The sequence below is a fragment of the Aulostomus chinensis genome, chromosome 21, assembly GCF_037954235.1.
Source record: "Aulostomus chinensis isolate RoL2024-O1b breed Wild chromosome 21, RoL_Achi_v1.0, whole genome shotgun sequence".
Taxonomy (NCBI): domain Eukaryota; kingdom Metazoa; phylum Chordata; class Actinopteri; order Syngnathiformes; family Aulostomidae; genus Aulostomus; species Aulostomus chinensis.
The window spans coordinates 14,594,313-14,620,765 of NC_141340.1; the positions used below are offsets into that span (position 1 = coordinate 14,594,313).

At 42.6% G+C, this 26,453-nt stretch overlaps 2 protein-coding genes across 2 annotated transcripts in view; both read right to left on the reverse strand.

The window, feature by feature from the left end:
• bmp6 (bone morphogenetic protein 6) overlaps positions 1–2,972 on the reverse strand; it is a 53,789-nt gene extending 50,817 nt beyond the window's left edge. The window contains exon 1 of the mRNA XM_086192182.1: positions 2,083–2,972. Within this exon, the coding sequence (XP_086048308.1) occupies positions 2,083–2,491 (409 nt within the window). The 5' untranslated portion in view covers positions 2,492–2,972. The remainder of the gene's footprint in view (positions 1–2,082) is intronic.
• Positions 2,973–5,428: 2,456 nt separating this feature from the next.
• LOC147241798 (uncharacterized) lies at positions 5,429–26,405 on the reverse strand. The gene is made up of 7 exons (XM_086192038.1): positions 26,047–26,405; positions 24,305–24,475; positions 20,119–20,216; positions 19,360–19,504; positions 8,796–8,945; positions 6,408–6,523; positions 5,429–6,257 (listed from the first exon to the last, which is right to left on the reverse strand). The coding sequence occupies exons 1-7, from the start codon at positions 26,189–26,191 to the stop codon at positions 6,144–6,146; spliced, it is 939 nt and encodes a 312-aa protein (XP_086048164.1). The 5' UTR covers positions 26,192–26,405; the 3' UTR covers positions 5,429–6,143.
• Between the last annotated feature and the right edge of the window lie 48 nt (positions 26,406–26,453).

Here is a 26,453-nt window from a genome sequence, read left to right on the forward strand (position 1 = left end):
TTGTTTTTTTTTTTTTTTTTTTTAATCAGTGGGTCATTTTGAGGAAGTGATGAAAGTTTAGGAGAACGTATGACTGAACAAGAGGTCTACGTGAAGAGTGTGGTTGAGGGGCGGGGGGTGGAGGGGGGGCATATGGTTCGCAGAAAGTGCACTTGTGAGTGGATATAAAACAGGGGCTCTTAAATCTGTCCGTGCCCCCATGAGAATAGTCCTGAAAATGAGCTCTGGATGTGCGCTACTGGTGCAGCTGGCTGTGAAAGACATCAGGTCAGGCCGGAGCTTAAATCGCTACCGTCGTCTGATTTGCTGGGAGTCGGTTTTTCGACCAAGATGCTTGGATCTACACGGAGGGAAGATCTGATGATGTAAACAGCGGAGTCTGGTTCTTAAATCAGATTATTAGTGTAAACAGAACCAATGTCTTCATCTTTGCTTTGATTCAGTTTCATAAACACATATTATTCTGTTATGGCACAGTTCATCGAGCGACATTTGTCAAAGTGGAGTGTTGCTCCATCATTTCCAAATCAGCTCAGGCAGACTGTTTAACTGCTTTGCTTCACTTCCTCTCATTTATCTTGATTTTAATTTGTAGTTCCACTTGGCCACACATGATATCCAGATTTTTTAGGGCCAGTATTAAAACAAGAAAGACCACCCAGAAGTGTTATGTACTCCAGTTTTCTAAGTTGCTGCAGCGGGTAGAGGCCTCTGATTCTCTTCAATCGAGTAAGACACACATTAAAAACGAATCGGATGGAGATGACACACAGTAGTCGTGCATATTTGCAAAGCAGATGGAAAGCCTTGGCCTGTCCAGCATTAATTACAATCACATCCAAGGAGGAAGCGGTTAGGAACTCTGTGTACAGGAGAGGATGGCAACCTAATCCCCCTGGTCGCCACAGAAATCTTAGGGAATTGTCAAAAGATGCACAGGATGTGATTAATCAAAGCGGGGAGCCAGATGTGCAACAACACGGAAGCAAACTGATGCAAGGATATTAAAAAAAAAAGAGAGAGAGAGAGACAACACCATCATACTCCCACACAGAAGACGAGAGGGGCTTCGATATTTGAGACCAAAATGATGGCCTCCTTCTGTCTGAATATCTGGTTTTCATCACTACCTGTTGCAACACTCGGAGGACCAATAAGTGGAGGAGCATTTGTTTAACTGAGACTCTGGGACTCTTCACGTGTGGTACTGAATGACCTTTAAAATGTATTTACAGGTGCCGGACTTCTCCAAAGGACATCAGCTGTTTCTCATGACAGGATCATGACAATGCCCTTTAGTTCCCATGGAGAAGGACTATCAATCTGCCCTAAGCCCTCTTGTCCACCAGAGTCTGACTCTGACTGCGCCGCTGTTTATCTTCAGGCGCTCTGTTTAGAGTCTCCCAATAAACACTGGAGTTACAAATGGAAAGAAGGGCTTTGGGTTTTTATGTTCCTAACTCGTTAGGATTAAAGCATCCCTTCTTTATCGTGGCTGAAGCTAACGTTCGGTAACACAAACAAGGCAACGCAATTTACGCACAGAAAGTGGCCGCGCTGGAGGTCAATGGCAGGAATAGCTGGGGATAGGTCTGCTTTTCCCGCAGATATATGCATCACTTAAAGGGTTAAACAGCAACGAGGTCCCACAGAAAAGCGAGACAAGGGGGGGGGGGGGCGTCTTTAATAGTGTAACAATTAATTACGTCGGAGAGAGCAGGCTCGTTAATTTGTTGTAACCTTTATAAGATGGTGAATTTCGCTTTGAGTGCGTCAACGTGCGTAATGCTGCGCCTTCAGTAGGGAGGAGGTATTTTTTTAAAGGTCATCCATGAAGGCCAGATCAGGTCAACCGCTAATGTTAAAAACAAAGCAATGCATTTTAAGCAGACTGATTGCGTGGTGTTCTGGACTTTCCCTTTGAAAGGGACACTCTGTAAATGTGTCTGACACCAGTTCAGGTCTTCGCTTTATCTTTACCAGAGCTCAACACCTGTCCACAGTTGTGCTCCTGGTTCACAACTCGACATGTGACAGGAGCGTATTTACGCACAAAAGCAAGAAATAGAAACGTTATCTTACCCAAATTAACGAAGCTCATCACCATGTCTGCATCGTTTAGAAAGGCAGTTTCTTGATATGTGGCCAGAGGTGGACTCTGGGTCGTCCGCATGGACTGATACGGTTCCAAGATGCCCTCCACTTCACTTTTTTCCTCGCTGGAAATGGTGTTGTATAAGTCCAACATGAAAAGTGGAGCGGAGTTGTACTTGGCGTGGGACAGATGCGGTCTGGGTCTGTGCGGCAGCCCCAGAATGGACAGGATCTCCTTCTGCATCTCCCTCCTCTCGTGCGTCCGCAGCCGCCGGTGGATGAAACCCGGGTGCACTTCGTTGTTTCCATCCAGTGAATAATTACTCCCGGCGACCGGGAACATGCAGGAATACGCGCTCAACCACAATCCGACCAAGGCAAGCCAGCAGCTGGTCATGGTGTTGTCTGTCCCGCTGTGTCTCTGGAGTCCCAAGTGCGTCTTGCTTGGAGCTTCACTCGCCAATATCCAAAAGAAAAATGTAAGCGCCGTTATCTGCTGAAACCACACATCAAAAGAGAAAGGGCTCTCGCGTGTCAAGCCATTTGAAATACTTTCGAAAGCAAAATGCGCAGAAAATTGTCGCTCCCGCTTTCATTTCTGGTTCGCGTAGCGCGCTTGGGTGCTCCGGGACAAAGTGCACCATGTGAAACTCTTCTTAACGCTGCTTCAGAGTTAACTAAAGGACAACTCTTGATGCCACGATCACCAGCGACCGAAGAACTCCTCTGGAAGAAGCCATGTCACTCATTTGCTCTCCAAATATATGATTGCCCTCAGTTGCGCACGGACCAAGCGCTTCCTCTAACAGTGAAACTGGTCCCGGTGATGGCCACCTACTCCTGCAGGCTGTCTGTGAGAGTCTAGCAGCAGTCAGCAGGTTGCAGTCTATAATACCCGGTGCGCGCTCATATGTATGTGTGTGTGCTCGTGTGTGTCTTTGTGTGTGTGTATGTGTGTTCTGAAAACGCCCACTCCGTGCGCACTTAGCCAGAGGTGGAGCTCTTCATGCTATGAGGAAAACTCAGATTTCCATATTCTGTTCTCTGCCAGTCTCCTCTAATAGAAACGTCAGGTTTGACTGCGTTGCAACACCACACACACACACACACACACACGTACGCGCGCACACACGAGCACACGTACACACAAACACACTTCCTGTCACTTTTTTTTTACATCAACATGTTGACTTCTGAACGTTATTGGATACTTCTATGTATGTCTATAATTCAGGGTCACACCCGAGGCTGTGACCTTTTTTTTAATTACTAAATCTGCTGTAATTAAAAACAAATCGATTTTCCCAACACACCCAGAAGATGCACGGTGCCCCCACTCAGAGGAGCGGATGTTCTCCAGTTGAGGCACGACCCCTGACGATGGAGAGGGAAACAGCAAGTGATGGCGCACAGCAACAACCAAGAGGCGACATCTGATCGACGTTGTAAACTATTTCATAGATTTCAGGCATAACTCACATATTTTGTGATTTTATGTACATATATTTTTTGTTTATATACCAAAAAAAAAAACAACTATAAAGCTCTAAGCTATTAAATTGTCTGTCTTTACAAAAGAAATCGTCATAAGTTTGACCATAATGCTGCCAACAGGAGGGAAACACTATGCAGCTGCTATAAATGTTTTAAACTTCTTGAAGATCACCGCATGTCTCCTAAACCTCTACCCCCCCCCCCCCCCTTCATTCCTTGCACCCAAACCTGTGTTATGTCTCCATGGTCCCCTCAGATTTCGATGGTCCCAGTGATAAGGCCCAAAGGTGTCCGGATATCTGCGTCTCTGCTACTGCTGCTGCCGGAGCCTATCTTATCTGTGTTTGAAGAGTGAGAACCAGCATCAAAGCAACTCATACCACACACACACACACACACACACACACACACACACACACACACTTTATGCTTTCCAGATAAAATACTCCTGCAGTTTAAGCCACATTAATGTGGGTGTTCAAGAGGTACACGGCAGAAGACAATAACCCGCTGCCCTCCCCGATGCAATGACCGGCTTGAGTCACTTTTCATGGGACTGCAAATTCCCATGAATATGAGTGTATTCATGATCTATAACACGGATACTTTAGCTGAGCAGATGTTGCCAAAACCAAAAAAAAAAAAAATGCAAAGAAAGACTTCTGCCTTCAAGCTGATCCTGTGAAAAATGAATTTCCTCGCCATGCTGATGTTGTCAGGGGCTTCTCCAGTATTAAACATGATGGAATGTGGACACACATCAGCAAGAAAAACAGGTGATTTTTATACTGCGTGAATCAGTCTGCAAGTCATGTTTGAAACAGTTAACCTTCGGCATGTGTCAGCAGCAAACACAAGCCAGCTGCTCTCCAGTGCGGTCTACAATGATCTAGTAATAAACAAACTGCAAATACGGGCTGACATTTATTTTAAAAAAGCACTTAAAATCTTGTATACGTACTTAACATTTTGCCTGACATTTGCAGCTGTGCGTGTGTGTGTGCGTGTGTGTGCAGAGCAGGTGATGTGTGTGTGTACATGAGCCGAGGAAGGAGGAAACATTAAACAGAGGTTCTGTGTCCTGTCATCACACTGTCTAGACAGGACACCTCCTAGACCTAATGAGGTCTTTGTCTGTATCTATCAGTTACTCGCAGACACACACACACACACACACACACACATATATATACACACACACACACAAACACACATCTTGATTTGAAAACTTACTCCCACACTTTTTTTAAATGTTTTTTATTAACAATTGAAGTGTCCAAAAAAACAAGTTGGACACAGAAACTTTCAATCCTGCTTGTGTGATACAAACTAAGAGGAGTGTGTTCCAACCCCACAGAAATGTTGACACCTGGCCCGGATCTGACCTGATGTGCTGAATCTTCTACATTTCCTAAATTGCATGAGGTATGAGGTCACAGTCCAGCACACGCATGCCCGTGCGCGCACACACACACACACACACACACACACGTGCACACACACACACTAGCTGTATTCCAGTCATCTAGTGTTTTCCATTCAAGTTACGAGAACAATGGAGAGCTGCAGAAGATTTGCAGGTTTGATGTCTTTTGTGTTGTATCAGTATTGTGGTTACAGCCTTCCCAACCCTCTGCATCCAACTAAAACTTCACTAATGAGGCAAAAACTCCATTTTCTTACAGCACAAATATTTGTAACTCACAAGGAAAACGGTACTGTCCGCGACGCTGCAGTGATTCAGTTCAGGGAACAGGGTATGGTAGCCGTCTGTACATCTGCTAATGTAGAAAACTGAATTTAAAGCCTGGATGTAACGCCCCCCCCCCCCCCCCCCCAATTCTCATTAGAGTTTGGCCATGAACACTCAGCGACATCAAATGGGGATTTCTCAAACTATTTCCCCCAAAATAAGGACGTTTAACATCGCAGCCTGCTGTTTGTTTTAAACTTCACTTCAATAATAAGAGGAAGTGAAATTTTCTACCGTTTATTATCCGGTGTCACATCAGATTAGAACCGACGCTGGTTTTCCAAAAAAGAAAAAAAAAATGAACTGCATCTAAGGTTAAAAAGAACATGCCAACTTGTTCCTCCCCAGAGGCAGACAAGAAGATAGATGCTCCTCTCTAAACAGGAGGTCAGCGGGTCTGTGTGTTGGCAAATGGCAGTATTTTGCTTAAAGTCAGCACGTTCCTTCAAGTAGGAACAGACAGCTGAGTGAAAGAGAAGGCATGACGACAGCTCCACCATACATTGCAGAGGTGAGGGTTCCAGTTGACAAACAGCTCAAAGACGTTTGATTTAGACTTCTATTGAAAAATTAATAATAACTTTTAAAAAAACGACTATTTAAAGGTAAAAAAAAAAAAAAAAAAAAGAATGGCGGCACACTGAAACACTTTACCAGGACTATTATGAGCGAGCAACGCGTTTTTGCCTCGACAGGTCATTTTATGTCTGTGACCTTTACATTTTTGTTTCCCTGGAGGTGCTGCCTTCCAAACGTGGATGTGTGGGATCACTTGAGAGCAAAATTCACAGGCCTCAGCCTACTAATTCTTGGAAAACGTCCCTCCTCGACCTGTTCCGGTTGTGAATCTGGTTGCCCCGGGAACAGCTTCTGATAGGATGACCGGTATTCCGTGGTCTGTCTCATACTGCATGGCCTGGGTGGAGGGAGTTAGAACTGGTCAATAATGTATCTGTCAGCTAGCTTCCATGAAGTATGTGACAGTATTCATAAGAAAGTATCTCTCCTCTCTCCTCTTGTGGACGACAGACATGACGGCAGCTGCTGGGTGGTCGTACTGCTGTACCTGTGTGAAGGAGTGCGCATCGTAGCAGCTGTAGATGGAGGAGGAGCGGTCCGCCCGCAGACACTGCTGAGGGAAGGCGCTGATCTGCTCAGCTAACTGCAGGGCTACCTGTAAAGCTGTGGTTGCAATAATGAAGTCAGTTCAACACACACGGAAGATGCATGCACAAGCGCATGTATGGTTGCGCAATCATCACTTGCTAAATAAACATATGAGCTGCCCTGCTGCTGCGTCTGTGCTTTCGCCACGCCACGCCGCCTCCTCACCCACAAGGGAGCACGGGACCACGACCGGGGGGGAGGGGGGGGACTGATGGCCAACTTTGATGCTCTGCTACCTCTTCGTCTGCTTCTGATGTTAAGCCCGTACTAAGTGATCATCCCTCAATGAGGCCAATTAGGCTGAGACTCGACTGTGGGAAGGGGAACTTCCTAAAAGAATTAAGCTAATCTTCTTTTAAGGAGAGAGCGGAGGGGAGACGGAGCTGTGAAGAACACATGGAAAGGCTTTATTACGGATTTAATACAAGAGGAGCGCTCTTGCATTCGAATAAAACAGGAAATGCCACATTGAAATGCTGCTTGAATGAGCAGACAGTGCTGCTGAAGGTGAGTTATCGCCACAGCCAGGTGTTGGGAGTCACATTAAGAAAACAGATTCAGCGGAACAAATTGACACTAGACGTGATTCTTCTTACCTACATAAGTCTGTTGTGAACTATGTTTCCTGAATAAAAACAGGTCCCAGGCATGTTGTGTCTACATGACGTCTTCTCAAAACTATGCATCATAACTTCCAGACCTCCTATTTTCATATCTGACATTCACAATTGCTATCAAATTTCCCAAAATCCTACTAATATTCTGTAAACTCTCTTCAACTGACTCGCTTTGACAACTGCCTTATTTCCTTCTTCTGGCTGAATCTAAATGTATTTTCTCCAATAAAAATCTGTTTTGTGCTATTACGCAATAAACCGTCCCGCAATCAAGACGATGAATCTATCAATTTATTTAGAAACGAGTAAAATTCCCCAAGACTAAATCTGTGCCAACGTGAAATATGGACTGCGGAACAAATCCCATCGCAGGGTAATTCCAGACCTTTGTTTTACGCCTTGCCCCCAACAGAAATAGCTTTGGGAGCATTCTGGAAAATACACTTGTATTTGCTTTCTTGTTGTTGTTGTTGTTGTTGTTGTTGTTGTTTTTTCAAAACGCAGCTTAAGCCTTCTCTCAGAAAGCAGCAACTTCCTGGATCTTCTCATCAGTGTCACAGTGTCATAGAGGGTTGAATACATGACATCTGACAGTAATTGGATGCTGGTAGGATGGCTGTTGTTTGTTTGTTTGTTTGTTTTACTTTTGGACTGCTTCTCCTTGCTTCTAAGGCTTTGAGTATCCACCTGTACTGAGTGAACAGACATAAGTGATTCTCACATCTAACCCTCGGCAAGAAAATGTAAAAACAGAGGTTAAAATGTCTAAGGTAAATGTACAATAGTGATTTTACAAATATTAAATGTACCCCACATCTAATATTTGCACGCTTCAATAATATTTGGCAGGATCTTTGGCAAACGTTGCAAGCTTTTCCTCAAATGGCTCTTTTTTTGGAGCTTTTACCTGGCAGGCCCTTCTATGTGCTGCTGAACGTGTGTTTTCCGTCGCTGTCCTGTGGAAAGACCCAAGACCCTCATTTTGAACCTTCTTATCTAACACTGGGTAACACATTTTGATCTTCTGATGATCTGACTTGCATCAGACATCAGCCTGATAGAACTTCCACCGTGTTTTCTTTTTTGGGCCTCATTTAGCCGCCTATAAACAAACTGATACACTGCATTCCAAAAGAGCTCTACTTTAGATTTATCTGGCCAAAGACCTTTATCCCAGAAAGAATGTGGCTTATCTATGGACGCTTTTGCTGTGTCTTGCCCTCGTGTGTCTCTCGCTCAGGAGCGGTGTCCTCGTATGCCTTTGCCCGTGGAGCTCTGGTTGTGTTCAGGCTGAAACCACCACTCCAGACTGCTCCGAGTCAGCCTGAGGCTCTTCACATGTCTTTCATGGCGTGTTTTTCCACAATCCACACCAACCTCTGCAGATTTCAAGCACCACATCCTGGAAGCCTTTTAACAGTTTTATGGCTTCAATACGCATCGATAAAATGGTTCAGGGGTGGATTTTAAGACCTTTCGGTGTTATATAAATAGCATGTCTATTGCTCCGAGCCACCTCAGCCATCCCTTATGCGATGATTAGTTCAGGACAAATACGTTTTTGTATGAATAGGTAATTAATATTCACCAAAAGGGTGCCGATAACTAATAAATAATATTTTCTTAAGATTCTGGGTTACCAATTATTCTGAACAGGACAGAAAAGGTACCTTGGCCATCAGGAACGACTCTGTTCGCCAGTCCATAGGCCAGAGCTTCCTGTGCTCCGATTGGCCGTCCAGTCAGAATCAGGTCCAAGGCTCTCGACAGACCAATGAGACGCGGAAGCCTCACAGTGCCTCCGTCAATCAGGGGGACCCCTGGAAAGACATCAGATGTTCAGTGGGTCTCAACCTCTACACAAACTGATGCATAACAAAGACACCGACGACATGACCTGGACGCTCTGAGGATTTATTATTGATGAATGTGCAGACAATTATAGGACAAGTTGACCGACAATTTTCAGGACAGTCTGAACATGAAAGAGCCTGAATGTGGGATTCTCATATCAGCTGTGCTGCAGAGCTCACTGAGACTTCTCAAACTATTTCACTTTTTTACTAGCGTGATGGGGCAAATTCACTTTAAAGGGCTTTTATCAGGTAAAATTGCATTTATATTTTGCAAAGAGCTCCAAAAAAATTTTAGAAAAAATTAAAATGAAACGAAAGTCATCATTTTAAATTGAGGTTTTGTTTTTTTAACTGATGGTAGAAGATAAACGACTTCAACCACAAAGGTCCCCCAGCTGGAACCCAAACATCTCATCCACAAAACCACCACGACCTTCTGCAGGCTTTTATCTACCTTCATACATTTTATAGACTACGCTACTTTACTGATAAATTCATTGAAAAATAATTCAAACGGGCATCGAAAATGAAAAATAGTAACAATGAACACACTGATTTCTACACTTGCCTGCTGTATTGCTTCTGTATAGAGATTCATCAGCCAATGAGAAATAAGATTCCTTTCTATTTTAGACTTAAATCTGCATTACCTAACAGCACAAGGTGAAGAGAACTGTGCCAACAAAATAGGTTCAGGTCACCGAAATGGTGGGAAAAAATCCGAAGGAACACTTATAAATACATAAAATACCGCCGGCAGTAATGGAGGTTACTGCTGTCAGGGGAACCTTTTGTAATTATTTTACTCTTTAACTGCAACTCTGCTTTCTTTCAGTCGGAGTGTTAGAGCGCTTCTGTCTCGCTGGACACATTCAGATTATTACTGCGTCCACCAGAGAGACAGAGGAGGATGAGGAGGGAGAGTACACTGCAAGGTAGGGTGAGCTTCTGGCATCGCTCCTAATTTCTAAAGAGCACCAGCTGGAACTGGCACACACTCCACCATTCAGCTCCACAAGTTCCACACCACAATCCCGACTCCCCAGTTCCTCCAAGTTGCTGATTCCATCTGACCACCCCTTATTGAGAGCACATGTGTCGGACATGTTTTCATAACCCCAAATCATCATTGCTAGCTTTTCCGTTTTTTTTTTTTACCACCGTCCTCCTCCTCTCTCGTTCTGTGGGAAGTCATCAAAATACTGTGATTCTATTCATTCTCTGCGAGCTCCTCTTGTCCTCCACGTCGTTTAAATAAATTACACTGGAATACACAGCATACCGGTGTTCATACACACGCGACCAATCCTCGGGGCCTAGGTCCAGCTCAGACGGAAGACTCTGCATCAGTGGGGGAGGGGCTATCCCGCTACAAATATTACAATTCTCTTGTATTTATATTTATCCCGAACTACAGGAGAGTAACTTTCTGAAATGTAGAATATGAGCGTACGTGAGTGGATGTTGGGTTCCTCGAGCCGATCACATCATAAATTCCTTTAGAAGCGAACTGAATGTTATTCAACTTTACCAATGAAGTGCACGTTATCGCCATAATTTTTTCAATCTGAATTGGCAATGCTTGACCAGTTTGAGGACGTGTATGTCATCAATTCATTATAGCCAATCAGCTGTTTCAACAATCTCTTTTTATATTACTTTCAGCCTTTTCAATCAGGTCTGTGGCACGTTCAGCTTTTCCAGTTCCCACTTCTTTGACCCTTGACTGTTTACACCACCATTTTTCATTTTTAATAAACTATTTCAGCTGTGTTTATTCATTTTATTGTTTGACCCGTTTATTCTTTTTTTTTTAAAAATTGTTTCAGCTGTGTTTATTCATTTTATTGTTTGACCCGTTTATTCTTTTTTTTTAAAAATTGTTTCAGCTGTGTTTATTCATTTTTTGTTGTTTGATTAAACCGTGGATACGTTACAGTTTAGCAAGACCTTTTTGCTCACTTGCCAAATCCCTCGCTGAGACGCATCAGGATGGATGGATAATGTGCAGGTGGACTCAATATGTGGACAAATTTTAATCAAAATTTCGATTTCGGATTTTTTTTTTTTTTTACATTTAAATTTGAATTGTTTTTTTTAAAGGACACGCTCTACTCTATATTGTTTGTGCAAATGACTATGAAGTATCACTGGTTCTCACTTGCTCTCATCTTCACCACATGAATGTGTGTATATGTTCGTTTAATGAGCTGTGTAATGTTCAGAGTCAATTTGTGTATTTGTGCATAAAAGACAACAAAAACAACAATAAATAATAATAATAAAATAAAAGTAACAATAATAGTTATTATTATTATTATTATTATTATTATTGAGACCAGACATTTGGCAGGAAATCTTAGAAGCCAGACAAGGTTTAAGAAGATACTTCCGCTACAATTAACAACAGTCAAAACTGTGGTAAAGCGTCACAGCCTAAAGAGGAATAAGGACATGAGGCTGGCTGGGAAAGAAGAGAAGACAGAAGAGCTGGAAAGAGGCAAATAGGACAGAAAGAGCCCGATTCAGAGACGATGAGATCAAGAGCCAGGTTGACCTCCAGTCTGTCTTTAGTGCAGCTGTTGACACCACCGCTATCAGCAACCGGAAGGATCTCTCTTCCTAGGCACAGAGATCACCTCCAGCACCTCTACCCCTCACCCTCCTCTCTCTCTCTCTCTCTCTCTCTCTCTCTGTCGCTGATAGTCCCGTCTCTGTTGTGCGTGTTTGCGAGACTTTACACAGACCTGGGCTTTGTCCTGCATGAATGCCAACTGGGAGGTTGAGAGGCGCCTCCTTGATGTTGTTTTAACTCAAAGGACATGGCTGAGGCAGAGAGCGGTGGTTTCTTAGAGGGAAATGTTTGGCGGTGATCCTGGTACAAGATAATCAGTCAGCATCCGGAACACAAACGCCTGGATTTGTCACCCCTTTAAGTCTTCAAGAATGAGCTAATCATTTGGAGAGGAGCCCTCTCCCTTCTCGTCAAGACAGAGGCGGGACTGAAGTGAGTCAGCAACGCCTATTGTTTAATAACCACATGTGAGAGGTGGGTCTCTTCCTGCACCGAAGGGCCACGCAGCAGAGAAGTGAACAGCTCCATGAATCTACTAAGTACAGACTTCATTCATCACACGTGGCGGTGCTTTTGTTGATCTTCCATCCCCTCTTTTTTGTCAGGCAATCCCAGCATCTTTGAGGACAAATTCATGGCTGCGCATTCTGGAAGCGATTAATCTACGTTTTTACATCACCAGTTAAAAAAAAAAAAAACAGTCACTGCCATCTGTGAATGCAGGAATATTCTGGGTTTTAGGATGAATCAGGAATTACTTTAAAAAAAACAAAAAAACCTCTTAAAACTGCCCGTTACAGAATTTTTACTGATGGCGCGGCTCCTTTCATGAGTAGAGCCAAGAGTCAGGTACAAAATTTAAGAAAAAAAAAACATCCAACTGCATTCATTTTCAGCAATACTGCGAGAGGATTTGTGATGCGAGAGGTACTCTGAGTATTCACATCATCACTCTCATTCAAACTGGAAACCCGATTAAAATGATCATGGTGGGATTTCTCTGGGGATCTGTTTCAAACAAGGATTTTTTTTTTTCCTATAGATTCTCATCGCAACTGTGATAAAAATTTTAGCTGTACTGCCCTACCAGAGAGCACACTTTTTTTCTGTCAGTTCACCTAGAACAGACTTTCCACGTAAACGTGAGAAGAACCCGCTCCGAGAAATGTTTGGTTCACACTCAGTGAAGTTTCATGCTCACTTTGAAACCATAGAAAACTTACAAAGTACGCAAAAAAAAATACAAGGGTGGGGGGGGGGGGCGCGAAAGTTTTTACAAAGTGCGAGAATCTGAATTTCCAACAACTGATACCAATAACGGGCAGGGAAATAATAGAATTCCTCATTTTGGGGCAGCCAATATCTACTAATAACCAGAGAGCAGAGAGTGTGAACCTCAACACTCGGAGGTGTTCTAGTTTGCTGCTGGCTCTGCTGGCATCCTCACCACATCAAAGCAAACCCCACTACAATGGCTTCCCATGAGGGTAATGCGATTAAGTTTGATGTGGATTAACAATTTCCGGACAACTCCAGACTAAATGGACGGAGGGAAAAGAGCAAAACCTTCAATCAGAGACTCACTTTGAAATACTGGGAATTTGAAGCCAATAGCTGGTTCAAAGATGAGTGCCACGCAGTTCAGTTGATTTCATGTCTTCATCCCACTGAGTTAATTCCAGGGCTGTGTATTTTTCAGTTTGTCAAGCACCATTACACCAGACCACCACAGCAGCGCCACACCATTTAAACATCATCACATTCTACCAGCAACTAAATACCACACAGCGCCACTAAAACTGAGGTCCTAAATAACACATTATTTCCATTTGCAGGATTTGTCACCCTTTGTCTGTGGACTAACAGGTCCCAAATCGGGCCTGAAGTAACGCAACACACTCCATTTCAAACTCACCAAACACAACTATGAACTGACCGATGTTGTATAAACTTTGAAATGTCACCCCTTACTTTTCCACAGATCTACCCCCTCCAACTGTGAGAGAGGACCCAAAACTGGGCAGAAGCCTCAAGGACGACCAGTGGATTTGCCGGATGCTGCAGGTCACCCGGTGTGTGTGGGGCCTCGCTCTACTGTAAGGATCTCACCCGATTTAGCTTTGCCGTTGAAACCAAAGTATACTGAACTATTTTGGTAGAGCTTTGTGATGTTCCACTGGTTTCAGCAACCAGAATAACATCAGGGAATTAGGAAACATGGTGGTTTTTCATTCAAAATTCAATGAGCACTAGACATCAATACCAGACTCCTGTGACGCAACCATCTCCTCCTTCTCATTTCCTCTGAGTCGGGGCAGAGGGGCCCCAGAGAGGAAGCCACAGGTTCGGCGGCCAATCACGTGCCAGAAAGCTGTCAGATCCTTGTGGTTGCCACTGGCCCACATCAGAGCGGGGCAGCGAGACTCTGAAGGTTTTTTTAACTCCAAAGCCACCAGGGATTCCCTCCAGCTGCTGCCATCTGTGCCCGACCCAAAAATGGTTACAGAATTCAACCATTAAAAGGAAATAATCGGCAAGAAACACCGGATCTTTAAATAAACAGTGCTTCCCACAGAACGGCAGCAGCTTTGATGTAAATGGGCAAAGAAGTTGGGTTTTCAATTGTTTAATTTTGGGGAAAATATATTAAAATGCATGCTGTGTCTGTTTTTCCCACTGCAAAAACTGGGTTTCTTAAAGCCAAGTCCTGAGGAGAAATGTGTCATCGTGGGACGCTGCCTCCTAAAATCATGCTAATGTCATTCACCCAGGCCACAGAGCTACACTCGGTAATGCACCACACAGCTACAAAGACCACGGGTACAAAAAAAACACTAAAAAAACCTGAAGTCAAAGTAATAATTACTCTGACATTCAAACAAAAACCCTCAGCTGAGTTGCAGGAAACAACTCGAATGTATTGACAAGCCTTAAGGATGTGAAGAAATAAAGAGGCTGAGAATCGTTTACTGGGAGGAAACCACAGTGATGCTCATTTCTTTTCCCAAACATAGTTTTGTGCTGATGAAGGAAATTGAATGCAGACATGACTGTCAAAATGGAGGGCAGACCAAGATTTTTGATGTCTCCCATGGAAGTTTGTATCCAGATATCATCTCAGTTAGCGAACCCACATGCCCCGTGTCATCTCCTGTGTCCCGCGGTTAACTGCCATTTACTGTATTATTGTTACATGTCAATGTTTCTATCCAGACTTTAGAAAGTTAAAAGTGTATGACACAAGCCACAAAACCTTCAATAAACTTGAAACTTCAGGATAACGTTCACTTTTCCGTCATTAAATCTAATTTGACTTTTCTAATTCATGTGGCTGCAATTTTATTGCTTTTACACAATTAACTGAACGTCAACAATGGGACTTGTTAATTTAGAAGCTTAGCTTAGCTTTGGAGCAGGCCCCAATGACGTGTTGCTGTTTGATGATGCTCACAAGTCTTCGGTCTCAAGTCTCTCCTGATACACGGGGAGGCGCCAGGAGAGTGGTGTCCAGGATGAACGTTGGAGCCCAACTGGGTTCCATGTGGTTCGTGTGCAGAAAACGGAATGATGTGTAAAAAAAAAAAAAAAAAAAAAAAAGTATCTTAAAGAGTAGTTTCGTTTGCTGAATAATTGATTTTGGATTGATTGTGAGAAATGAGAGGACTGCTACAGTTAGTTAGGATTTGCAAATTAAAAAAAAAAAATCATGTTGTGCTTTTTTTCATCTTGACAGTAGACTTCAGATTGGAAGTTTAAGTTTTTATTTTTATATTCCAAACATGTTTTACAACCCTTAATTGTAAAAAAAAAAAAACAGGGAAAAAAAACGCTGCTTGATGCTATTTGGTGTGCGTGATGGTTAGAAACTTCTTTGATTCTTTAATTCCAGTGAAACCGATTTGACAGGCCAAAGTGGAGTTGATAGACCATCATAAGAGTCATTGATAGTTCAAAGATCAATGAGTAAAACAGACAGATAACCACCACATTCACACCTACTGGCTATTAAGGACCTCCGGTTAACCAAACTAAAATGTTGTCCACAGTTGGGATCTGATGAAAATGTGAATAATTCAGTTCATTTTCTGGCTTCCTTGTTATGACTTGATTTCACACATTCGTAATCTGTGGATCCGCCCCAGATGCAGATTAACTTTGGAAATTTTGCATTGATAAATGAACACTTTTAAATCTGCACGTTGTCAAATTCCATTCCCATGGCATTAATTTTTAATAACGCCGTGGGAAAGTGTAATGATTGAGGTATCAAATACAGTAAAAACCCCAAGGAATTAAAAAGTACTGGTAAAACTACAATCTTTACAGAAAGTAAGCTATTCACTTTCTAATGTGTCTTCTAATTACAGCTTCAAGTTTAGATATTGGAATATAATATAGAACTTTAACGACTTCACGACTAAATATAACTTTTTGACAAGCGCAAGGTTTGGCCTGCCGTGAAGAATCGCAACTGTCGTAAAAAATATATCAGTACATGGAGAAAAGAGGAAACAAAATGTCATGTCCTGGCAGCTACATTTACATTTCTTTAGAATTAATCTAAAATCTCAGCAGTTCATAAGCCTTCATCTTCAGAAATATTTTTTCCAGAAGGAGAGAAGGACTTTTTCCCCAAAAATTCATCAAACTTGTCTTTTTCATATTTTTCCGTTTGACCTGATGTCAATATGTTCCTGAAATGACACATAAAAGCAGTTGACAAAGTGCATTCCCTCGCTCTTTACTCGAAACGATCCTAACCACAACCTGATTCTAATCCCGACCCTTGAGACACACACACACACACACACACACACACACACGGAATATATCTTTCCGAATGTACTGCTGCCCCTCTTCTTTTGGCCACTTCCTTCAGTGCCCCATACTGTACTTCATTTTTAGCCCACGCCGTATCAAGCGGTGGTCACGTGTATCACATCATGGCAGTGGCCATTTCATCCTGTTCATAAATTTAACTTTCAGTGTCTTAAATGATATTGTTATTGTAACGGGGGCCAACAAGTCCTGCTGCCAAAAACTTGCTCCAAAAAAGGAACTTCCTCTTTTGGTGCCCCCATGTGTGTCTGTGCCACCTCGGCCATGAGGTGGCCCAGATACATTCAGTCATAGAACTCAATGAGGCCTTGCTTATTAGCCTTTCTTATTTATTCACTTCAAGACAACTCTGAGTAATCAGGTCACTTCAGAGGCGTTAAATCTAATTCCCGTCATTATCCCTCGACTCATTAAATTCAAATTCCTAGGTACAAGCAGTTAAATCATGAGTAAAAGTGAGCATAATACTCCAGAACCCATTTTCTGAAGAAACTGTGGTGTGAATTCTGAAAGCTTAAAATAATAAACCATTTTATTTATGACTGTCTTTCAAAATACCCAAGGACACTAAAAAAAAATCTAAAGAAGTGATGAGGAACAACCTTGCAAATGAATAAATGAATGAAAATCAGCAACGGCACACTTATGAAAACACCGATTGCGTGTTCTCCATAAATAATGAAACGACATTGTGAATCTTCACATGCAGACACATTTATGTCCATCACGAATGTACAGAAGTTAAAGTTATAGACCTTTCATAAGGTTTATCATCCCTTTGCCATTTTAAATGAGACGTGGAGCTTTCACTTGATTTTTTTTTTAATCCAAAACTATATTTCACTGTTTGATGAACAATTCCAAGGGAAGACTGAAACGGTCTAAAAGGAGAGCAGGGTGTAACAACGAGAGAAGATGAAGCAAAACAGGACATGTCAAATTAACGTCAGGGAGTGGAGTTGACGGTGAATGAGAAGTAGGATTGCAAAGAGACGCGAGTGTGGCCTGGCAGTGAGGAGCAGCCACCAGACAGTCTGTGAGAATGAGCAGGGCACTGCCAGAATGCTTTCCTGTAAAATTATAGGCCTGACATGATAAGCCCTACATGTTTACACTCTAAATCTAGTACTGCCAGTAAATTATAGTACAACAGTTGTATTTATAAACACCATGGTTGTATTTTAAGTAGTCTCGCAGCATGGCTAAGGCAGTGACAACTATATGTGAGATGCTGCAATGCTCCATCCAACAGGAGCCTCTTTTACAAAGCAAAGCCAAGAACATCTTGCTGGGATAAGGGTAAGCTTAAAATGTGTACAGCTGAAGATCCAAAGTACTACTTGTTCTTTTAAGCTACAGCCGAGTCAGCGGGCAAACCGTGCCAGTTGGCTACCAGATGCCAAAAAAGGAAAATGTTGTTTATGAGGAAATTGTGAGACATAAATAATATGTAAGTCCTGTTTGGCCTCACAGTGGAAACCTGGCAGTCAGTGGCTTCCTTTTCAACTTATCAAGACTGCCCAGCAGACTCTGGCCGCGATGCCAAAAGGTCATGGTCACTTTGTGTTATCGCGCTATGACTCTGTCCTCAAACACAAACAAGGCAGGGCTGGGGTGATAACAGAGGACGGACTAACAAAGCTGAAAAATAGAAACAGCGTCAACTTCCTGGCATTAGAAGGCAAATGATGTATGCTTGGATGCAAAGGAAAACAGAGGGATACTTTCATGGTGGTTATAATTAGACGAGCAAATGAGCACAGACAGAGGGACCAAGAGAACAGAGAGACAAGGAGAGGAGAAAGATAGTCTGGTCTCTGCCGGCTCTGTGGTGGCAGCAGCAGCAGAACTGTAACCATGTCTACCACCAGCATGTCCACCCGAAAAATTCGGCGAACGATATTATCACTTGCAGTAGCTGCAACTGGAGAGAAACACGGAGCAGCAACAACACAATAAAAATCAGGAAGCAGCTGCTGAGTCACTACTAATAGTCACAGTATGAGCATGGCAGCTACACATTCTACATGCATCCGGTACTGCACTCATCATGAAAGTAGTGAGTAGCTGCCATCAACAGTACCTGTAAGTGATGGAACAGGAGAACTTAAAGTTACTTTTTTTTTTTAAACACCTGAGGACTGCAGTGCTAGACACAATAGGAACATGTAGTGCATGGAGGAAAGGTGCTAGCAGTCCTGTGAGGCTTCACAGCTTGCTAAATGCTACTATCATGTGCTAACAATGATCATGCAAACGGTAGCAGGCATTGCAGGATAGCTGGAGATCATTCACTACAAGCTTCACTCACATTATGAAACAGCCTCTTAGCGGATGTGGTCAGTCCCCCCCCTGCTCCTTTTTGAAGTGTTGTGACCATTTCTCAATGAACACAAGTTCTACTTCAGTTTTCACTTCAATTTTTTGCTGATTCGGCATTCTTTTTTGAATTTCTGCTTAACTAATTGGAAAAAAAAGTTTCACCGCAGCATTTTGGTGACCCAGCTAAGGCCCTATCAGACAGCATGCTGGATAAGTTTCACGTAGAGCGCACAAACACAGTCACAACCCTCGCGACGGGCTTAGCAGTGCAGATATACTCTCACTTTGCACAACACATAGACGATCAATTTGTTTGATAACGCAGGGATATCACAAGTGTGTGTTTCTGACACAGTCAAGTCAAAAAAACAAAGTTCTTTTTTTTCCCCTGAGCCATCTGAAAAATTCCACATTATTATAAAAATATTCAGAAAATATATAGCTTTTGAAACATTAGTCTGGTATTTATGGAGTAAATTAATTGATCCCGACCCCTTCCCCCTTAGCATGAATAGGCCCAGGACCAGGAGACAGGGGCAGCATCCTGCTGCAGTGTTTTTACCTGTAGTACAGCATAGCTTTCAAGTAATATCAGCACAAGTGACAGAGTGTAGCAGTAGAATAATATTATGGTCCACATACCGAACCTGCGACAGAACACCCCCATGATGGCACTCTCCTCCACCACTCTCAGATCTGCCAGCAGAGCGAGCTCCAGCCCTCCAGCCACAGCAAAACCACTGACTGCTGCTATCAGCGGTTTGGACAGCTCCAAACGGGATGGACCCTGGAGGAAAGAACTGGATTAGTGAAGCAAAACACACACACACACACACACACACACACACACACACAAATATGCACAATACAGAACATGCAAAACATAGAACTGGATGACAGAGTGACATCAACGTGGAGGGAATACAAGTAAACAAGGCAGACACAAAGCAGTTCTTTCTCCTTTTTAACACTAAAAAGAATCTTTATACTCGTGCATATTCTCATCATTACAGTTCATTTGACAAGCTTTAAAACTGGAGGAATGATCCTAACTGGTCTGCCAGACAGTGAATATATGAAACACTTTGCATTTTATGGAAGATAAAATACTATCCTTTTTTTCAACAAATTTTATGCAGCTACAGTCTTTGTAGCTTAAAGCTCGTCATTTGTAATATAAAGGGAGGAAATTCTGCACATGGATGTCACAATGATTCAGCATCACTACCTAGACGTGCCCACTACCTGTCTTCTCATACCCTTAAAATATGCACAATCACTGCCGACCACATTTCCTGGCTTTATATTTGATGGAAAACTTTCTGCCTCCCCTACTATCATGAGGAAATATAGATATAACTCCCACGCGCACAAGCATACACACAAGCCCAAAGCTCTCACCATCGGACCAGGACCCTTGGTGACATCTTGCTCCAATTTGAGGGAGGCTGTGTGATTGGCCAGCTCTTTCAGATCATAACCAGCGCAGAAATTCCCTCCTGCAGGAGACCACAAAATTACAAAGTATGGCAGCTGGAAAGTCAGAAAGGAAGGGAAAATGATGAGGATGAAAAAAAACAAGTTGAGCTGGAGTCCGAGGGCTGCAATTTGAATAGCAGCTCGCTTTGTGCTGGCTGGTACACAAATGCTTCTCTTCCCTCAAGAGCTTAAGCCCAAGGCATAGGCACAAATCATGAATGCACACTCATACACATTATTCTCTATAATGGAGGTCTAACACACTTCCTCTGGTGAGTTCAACATTATGCAAGAAGCCTACACAAACTATGTCACAGGCTGAGGCAGCGACTCATAAACTCCAGCAGCCTCCTTAATGGTACAGTAATGAAAATGACGATAATGAACACGTGGGCATGTTGATTATAGCTGTGGCTCAGTGCACAGCAATTAAAGCATCACGCTGTTTATGGGAGCAGCGATGGGACGGACCTCCCTCAACCCTCCTGACAAGAAAACAGCAGGAGCTACAGTCCAAAGTCAAAGTCAAGCACTTTTCAAGCACTTTCAAGGTGCATTTATGAGCTTTTCAAGCACCTTACGGTTGTTGAAAATGACAGTCACAGGCTCTCTCTTCATGCCCTCACCAAAACTCTAACTATTCAGTCAGATCATAATTTAGTATTACAGTTATGCAGTTATAAATTCAACTCGTTTGTCCAAAATCAAAGCACTTTTCAAACCCTGAAAACATCACATTCAATTTCAAGCATTTTCAAGGATTTCCAGTACCTGTATGAACCCTGTAGAGAATTTCAAGGTGGAAACCTAATGCATCAATCTGACTTATTTTTTCATGAAATCAAGAGGTTAAATGTAACAAGTCAAACATTCACTTACAATTTCCCAAAGTAATATAATTTTAATGGGCAGCACGGTGGTGCAGTGGTCAGCACTGTCGCCTCACAGCAAGAAGGTTCCGGGTTCAAGTCCCGGCTCCAGCACAGGATCTTTCTGTGTGAGTCTCCATGTTCTCCCTGTTCCTGTGTGGGTTCTCTCTGGTACTCCAGCTTCCTCCCACAGTCCAAAGACATCAAGAGAGGACGAGGCTGATTGATACTCTAAATTGACTGTAGGTGTGACTGTGAGTGTGAATGGTTGTCTGTCTCTATGTGTTGGTCCTGTGATGGACTGGTGACCTGTCCAGGGTGAACCCCGCCTCTCGCTTAAAGGCTGCTGGGATAGGGTCCACCCCTCGTGACCCTTAACAGGATAAGCGTTAGAAAATGGATGAATGGATATAATTTTAACAATAAACTGTTGAAAAAATTAAGTCTTTCCAGGTGTTTCAAAAACCATAAATAAAAATACACAAAAATAATGAATGCAACACTTCAGTTTTTGCTTCCATTTTTCATGCGTTTGATGAGTTTCATTCAGGTAAAATATCTAAGCCTTCTTCCAAAAGGTTTCTTTCTCACAAATTTTGTTTGCCAATGTGTACATGACAGAACTGCTTATGCTAAAGTGTGACCAGTCCAGGGCACACCTGGGCCATAATCCTGCTGATTAAGCAGCACGCTGATATCCCACACCCGTCAGGTGGAGGGATTCTCCAGGCAAAGTTGAAGTGCTAACTAATTTAGCCTTAGCTCATACTTGAACTCGTGAAAAACGGGAGCACAGGTGTTGTATTCATATTTTTGTTGAGTGTAATTACGTCAAGGATGAAAAAAGAAGCAGTTAAACAGAAACCAAACTTTTGGGTTCAGACTCAGACTAATTATGAAAAAAGTTTTTACCACACGCTTGTTTGGGATAATATAAATGTTTCTTCCAAATGATGTTCATAAAATGCTCAATAACCACTGGATGGCTGTGTAAAATGTCTGAGCTCTAAACAGGTCACATGGAGGGATGGAACAAGCCTCCATCAATCATCGCTTTCCATCTATGAGAAGGAGATACTCCCTCTGTCTCTTATTGATAATTAACTCCTTATCTCAACATAATGGAATAATTAACTTAGCTTGGGGCAACAACAATGATAAAAGTAATTACAGCACAGCCTTCCTTGGCTTTCTTTTAAATCTCATGTGTGGTATTCATATTTTTTGCATCAGTGTATATATTTGACCTTCAACTGACCCGTGCTCCGTGTAACCTGATGACAGAGTCACAAACTTGGGTCAAGCAATACAAAGGGTTTGTTTGTCTTCTCCAGAGCAGAGTAGAGTGCACACAAGCACAGTAACACATATTTCTACGGTTCAAGTTCGTTTCATAGACATTAAAAGTAGATTCATCTCAGCTGAACTGCAGTGACACAGCTGGCTTGACATCTACCTGACCACAAACGCCTGAAGAAATCTGAACCCCAAACACTCAAACTATGTGCCAGCAGATTCTCAATCTGCAGAAAGCAATTATTCTTAATTTCAAAAGTTAAAGGAAAACACTGAAAAAGTAGAGCCGAGAAAGTGATCGTGTTGGCGCTAATTTGAACAAAATGGATTCCTTATGTTTTAGAAAACACTACACAACTAGGAACCTCCCTGCTTGTCATCTCATAACACCGACAGGCTGCTAATCATCCCCGAAGGTCAATCGTCCTGTTAAAGTGGAGCAGCGGTACAAGACAACCTGCTGATAGAAATGTGCATCAGCTAAAATTGCACACACAGTGCGAATCGCAGAACAGCTTCATCTACTGGAGCAACACCAGTAAACCATTTAAAAAGAAGCTAATTAGACTTTAACAAACAGTGTGTTCAGTTCTGAGATCAGAGGCCCTGGTCTCAGCTGCAGCAGCAGCAGCAGCAGCAGCAGCAGCAGCAGCAGCAGCAGCAGCAGCAGCAGCAGCAGCAGCAGCAGCAGCAGCAGCAGCAGCAGCCGTCATCTGGAGCGGCTCCAGGCTGTGAAGTAGCAGAGCACTAAAACAAAGTATAGACTTGTGTCTCTTGAGGCCACTTCTCGCTGCGGGAAGGTTGATGCAGGTTGAAGACATTATTTCCACTGACAGAAGGAGTTCATTCAGTGTGTGCGATGATTATTTTTAGAGGTATTAAGAGCCGTGACATGATTCTGGTTTTAGGGCGGCTGACACAGTGCAGGTCACCTCACAGGTGTGTGTTTTCTGGGTGTGCACTCGTCTGGTCACCTCTTCATTTTGGGAACTCAAAGGAGCAAAGAAAGGAAAAAACTACAATTACCACATCATAGTTGTAGGCTTCAGCCATTCAGTCTAATCCACTTCTGTCTAGAGAGTATAGAATGAAGGAATTTAATAAAAAACGTATTACCCCGTCAGTTAGAGAGTTATGGCACTAAACAATAATCAGAAAATATTTTAGTGGAATATTATCTCGTCACAGTGAGACTGACCTTTGGGATGCACAATGTCATCACTTCATCACTATATCCTATTACATGTGTATGTGACAATTTGTCATAATTCGTGTAGGAATTCTTGGGCAAAAAAAAACATAACTCATGAAGACAAGGTGACCGGCAAAAGGTAGAACTACAGCTGGTAAATCCCAAGACTTTCCATTACAAATCTAAAGAATTTCCATGAACTAAATTCTTGTTGCAGTCTGGTTTGCCAAAGTTTTTCACGTCAAAATTAATACAAAATCAGCAGTCTGGGTTTTTACTAAATTTGGTCTGATTTAGGAAGTAAACACTTGAAGGCACCATGACAGGATGTAAAAACTATTAAATCTCTATATGTATGGTAAACTGAAATCAATGATGAGACTGAGCCAGGCTCAGCCAGGCCTCGCTTCCATCCTACTGCCTCCCACTGCATCATATTCATTCAATCGCTGCTTGCTCTCCATCCTTTCATTATATCTCTTCCCATTCAAGAGGGGCGCTCTGCCTCCTTGTTCCCTCTTGATCATCTTGCAGGCATCCTGCACCAACCCAGCTTCCCCTTCCTCTAGGGGAGTCAGGACTCCTACAGAGCGCTCTGTCAAGTACAAAAATACATTCTGCCTAAAATTTCCTGTGTATTCCTGTTTATTTCCATGTATTTCGATTAATTCTCATTTTTTCCTTTTGTACCCATGAGAAGGGCAATAACCCCTGGCACCCCCCAGAGGTCTGTAAACAGAACATTTCTCACCTATCCCATGCAGGACAGCCACATTCAAGGCTGGGTCACTGTCAAAGGCCTCCAGCTCCTCCAGCAGACGCCTCGCTGTCTCCTGGTTCACCGCATTACGCACCTCGGGGCGGTTTATAGCCACGGTAACCACGGACACCCTGCGCTCTGAGACCACAGTCTGACCTGCAGCTAACGATAGAGAAGAAGCTACCGTGGACTGCAGGACTTAGAAAGAGGTTGACCCACAGACAATTTAGTTCAAACCTCACAATAGGACAGATGGAACGTAAATCGTCTCATGTGGACAGACATAAACAGAGAGAGAGACGGTGAAAGGGATCATCTGAGCTGAGGTGAGACGCATCAGACGCATTATGGGGCCGTTAGTGTGCCAGCGATTGTGGCTTGAGGCTGCAGCAGCCAGTTGACCTGACATTGTTTAGGGTCATCGCAGAGAATCAAACTGTCAACCGCAACCAAAAAAAGAGTTGCACCCGAGAGAAAGCAAAGCTATTGGATGTCTTAACCCCAATCATCCGGGTTATTATGAAGGAGGAGGACGAGCTCAACAAAACCCAGTAAAGTGAACGAGAACGTGGTGGAAAAAACAGACAATTTGTCCCACCAGACCACTTTTTTTTTAATCTGCTACACCTCAAATAATCGCTTGGTTGAAGGTAGGGGAAGAACATTTTAACTACCTGTGTGCTATGTTTGTTTTGAGCTGTTTCTAAAGCAACACACAGTGGGTCAAGAGGGCAACAGAGGACACGTGTGCTCATCAGATCATTCAAGGAGTCCCTGAGTAACAGACAAAGAGTCCTCCCTGATGTACAACGAAGAGAGAAAAAATTATTTTTCACAACAACAAATCACTGGTTTCATATGATCGATTATTTTCTTAATTTCCAATTAAAGCTTTGAGACAGTAAGTGTTGGTTGAAGTAAGTTCAAATCAAGTAGTGTCACACCCTGTGCAATAATTCAATTACTGAATACTGACTGAACATGTTGACATGCTGACATGTGCATTACCTCACTGGTAAGACACACTGGAAAATAACCCAGCTATTATTTAAAACTACACTTTACATTAATGCACATTTCTTAATCTATTTGTTCTTATATAATTCTTTTTCTATGTAAATGATATATTACCAGGGGATCAATAAAGTATTTCTGATTCTATTAAATAGTTCAAATATCAAACTTTGGGTTCAACAATTAAAACCAAATAGGTATTCAAATATGTTTTGAGTGCTTTCCTGCCTAGGAAAACAGACTATTTTCACAGCAGCCAGGTTATGGCCCTGCTCCAGTTTGATGAGCTAGGGTCCTAGTATTGTCAATACTCGTCAACTTAAATGTCTTTGATACTGAATAGAACAGGACAGTAATCAGTCTGAGTAGATACACTTGTGTATACCCCATCGCCTGCATAATAAAAATTCCAAATAGCTGCAGGGAAGAGGGCGAATGTTATAATCTTTTTTTTAATGTCACACAGCCAACTACAGGTGTTATAGATGAATATGTTCACCAGTTTGCGTGGGCCGTATGGTCCATCTTGAAATAGAGAGATAATATTAGATATAATTGATAAGCATTGCCCCTTAACATGATGTTATTGTTTTTAGCATTCTAAGATGACAGGTTTAGCATTTGAAAGGCTCCAGAGCAGGTGTGAATATGTTAGCATAGAAGCCTCTGCTGCCCCCCTGACTCTTGGCGTGTAATAGCAGTTTTGTGTTCACAAAAACCTGAACTTGTGTCCTCTTCACCACCTCTCGTGCTACTGAAGGACTTCACTTGAACCGAACTCGCCTTTACTGATACTCCGGGTATTTTGCCACGATGGATAACTCGAAGAGTTGGTGTCCACGTCCGTAAAAGTTCCAAAAACATTTCTTATACTCGGTGGTAGAAAATTTTGAAACTCGTTAGTAAAAAAAAAAAAAAGCGGCGTGAAAAACGGGAGCACAGGTGGCAAATTAAATGCCTACGGTCGGATTTCATGAAAATAAAACCATTAGCTTATTGTCTTAATATGGCAACACGACTTTCAAGTGTTCTTTTGAAGTAGCCTCAGAGATGACGGCGCAACACATTAACACTTCCCTCTTGAAACAAGAGTCCATGTACAATGTTCCAGGACACACGTTGGTGC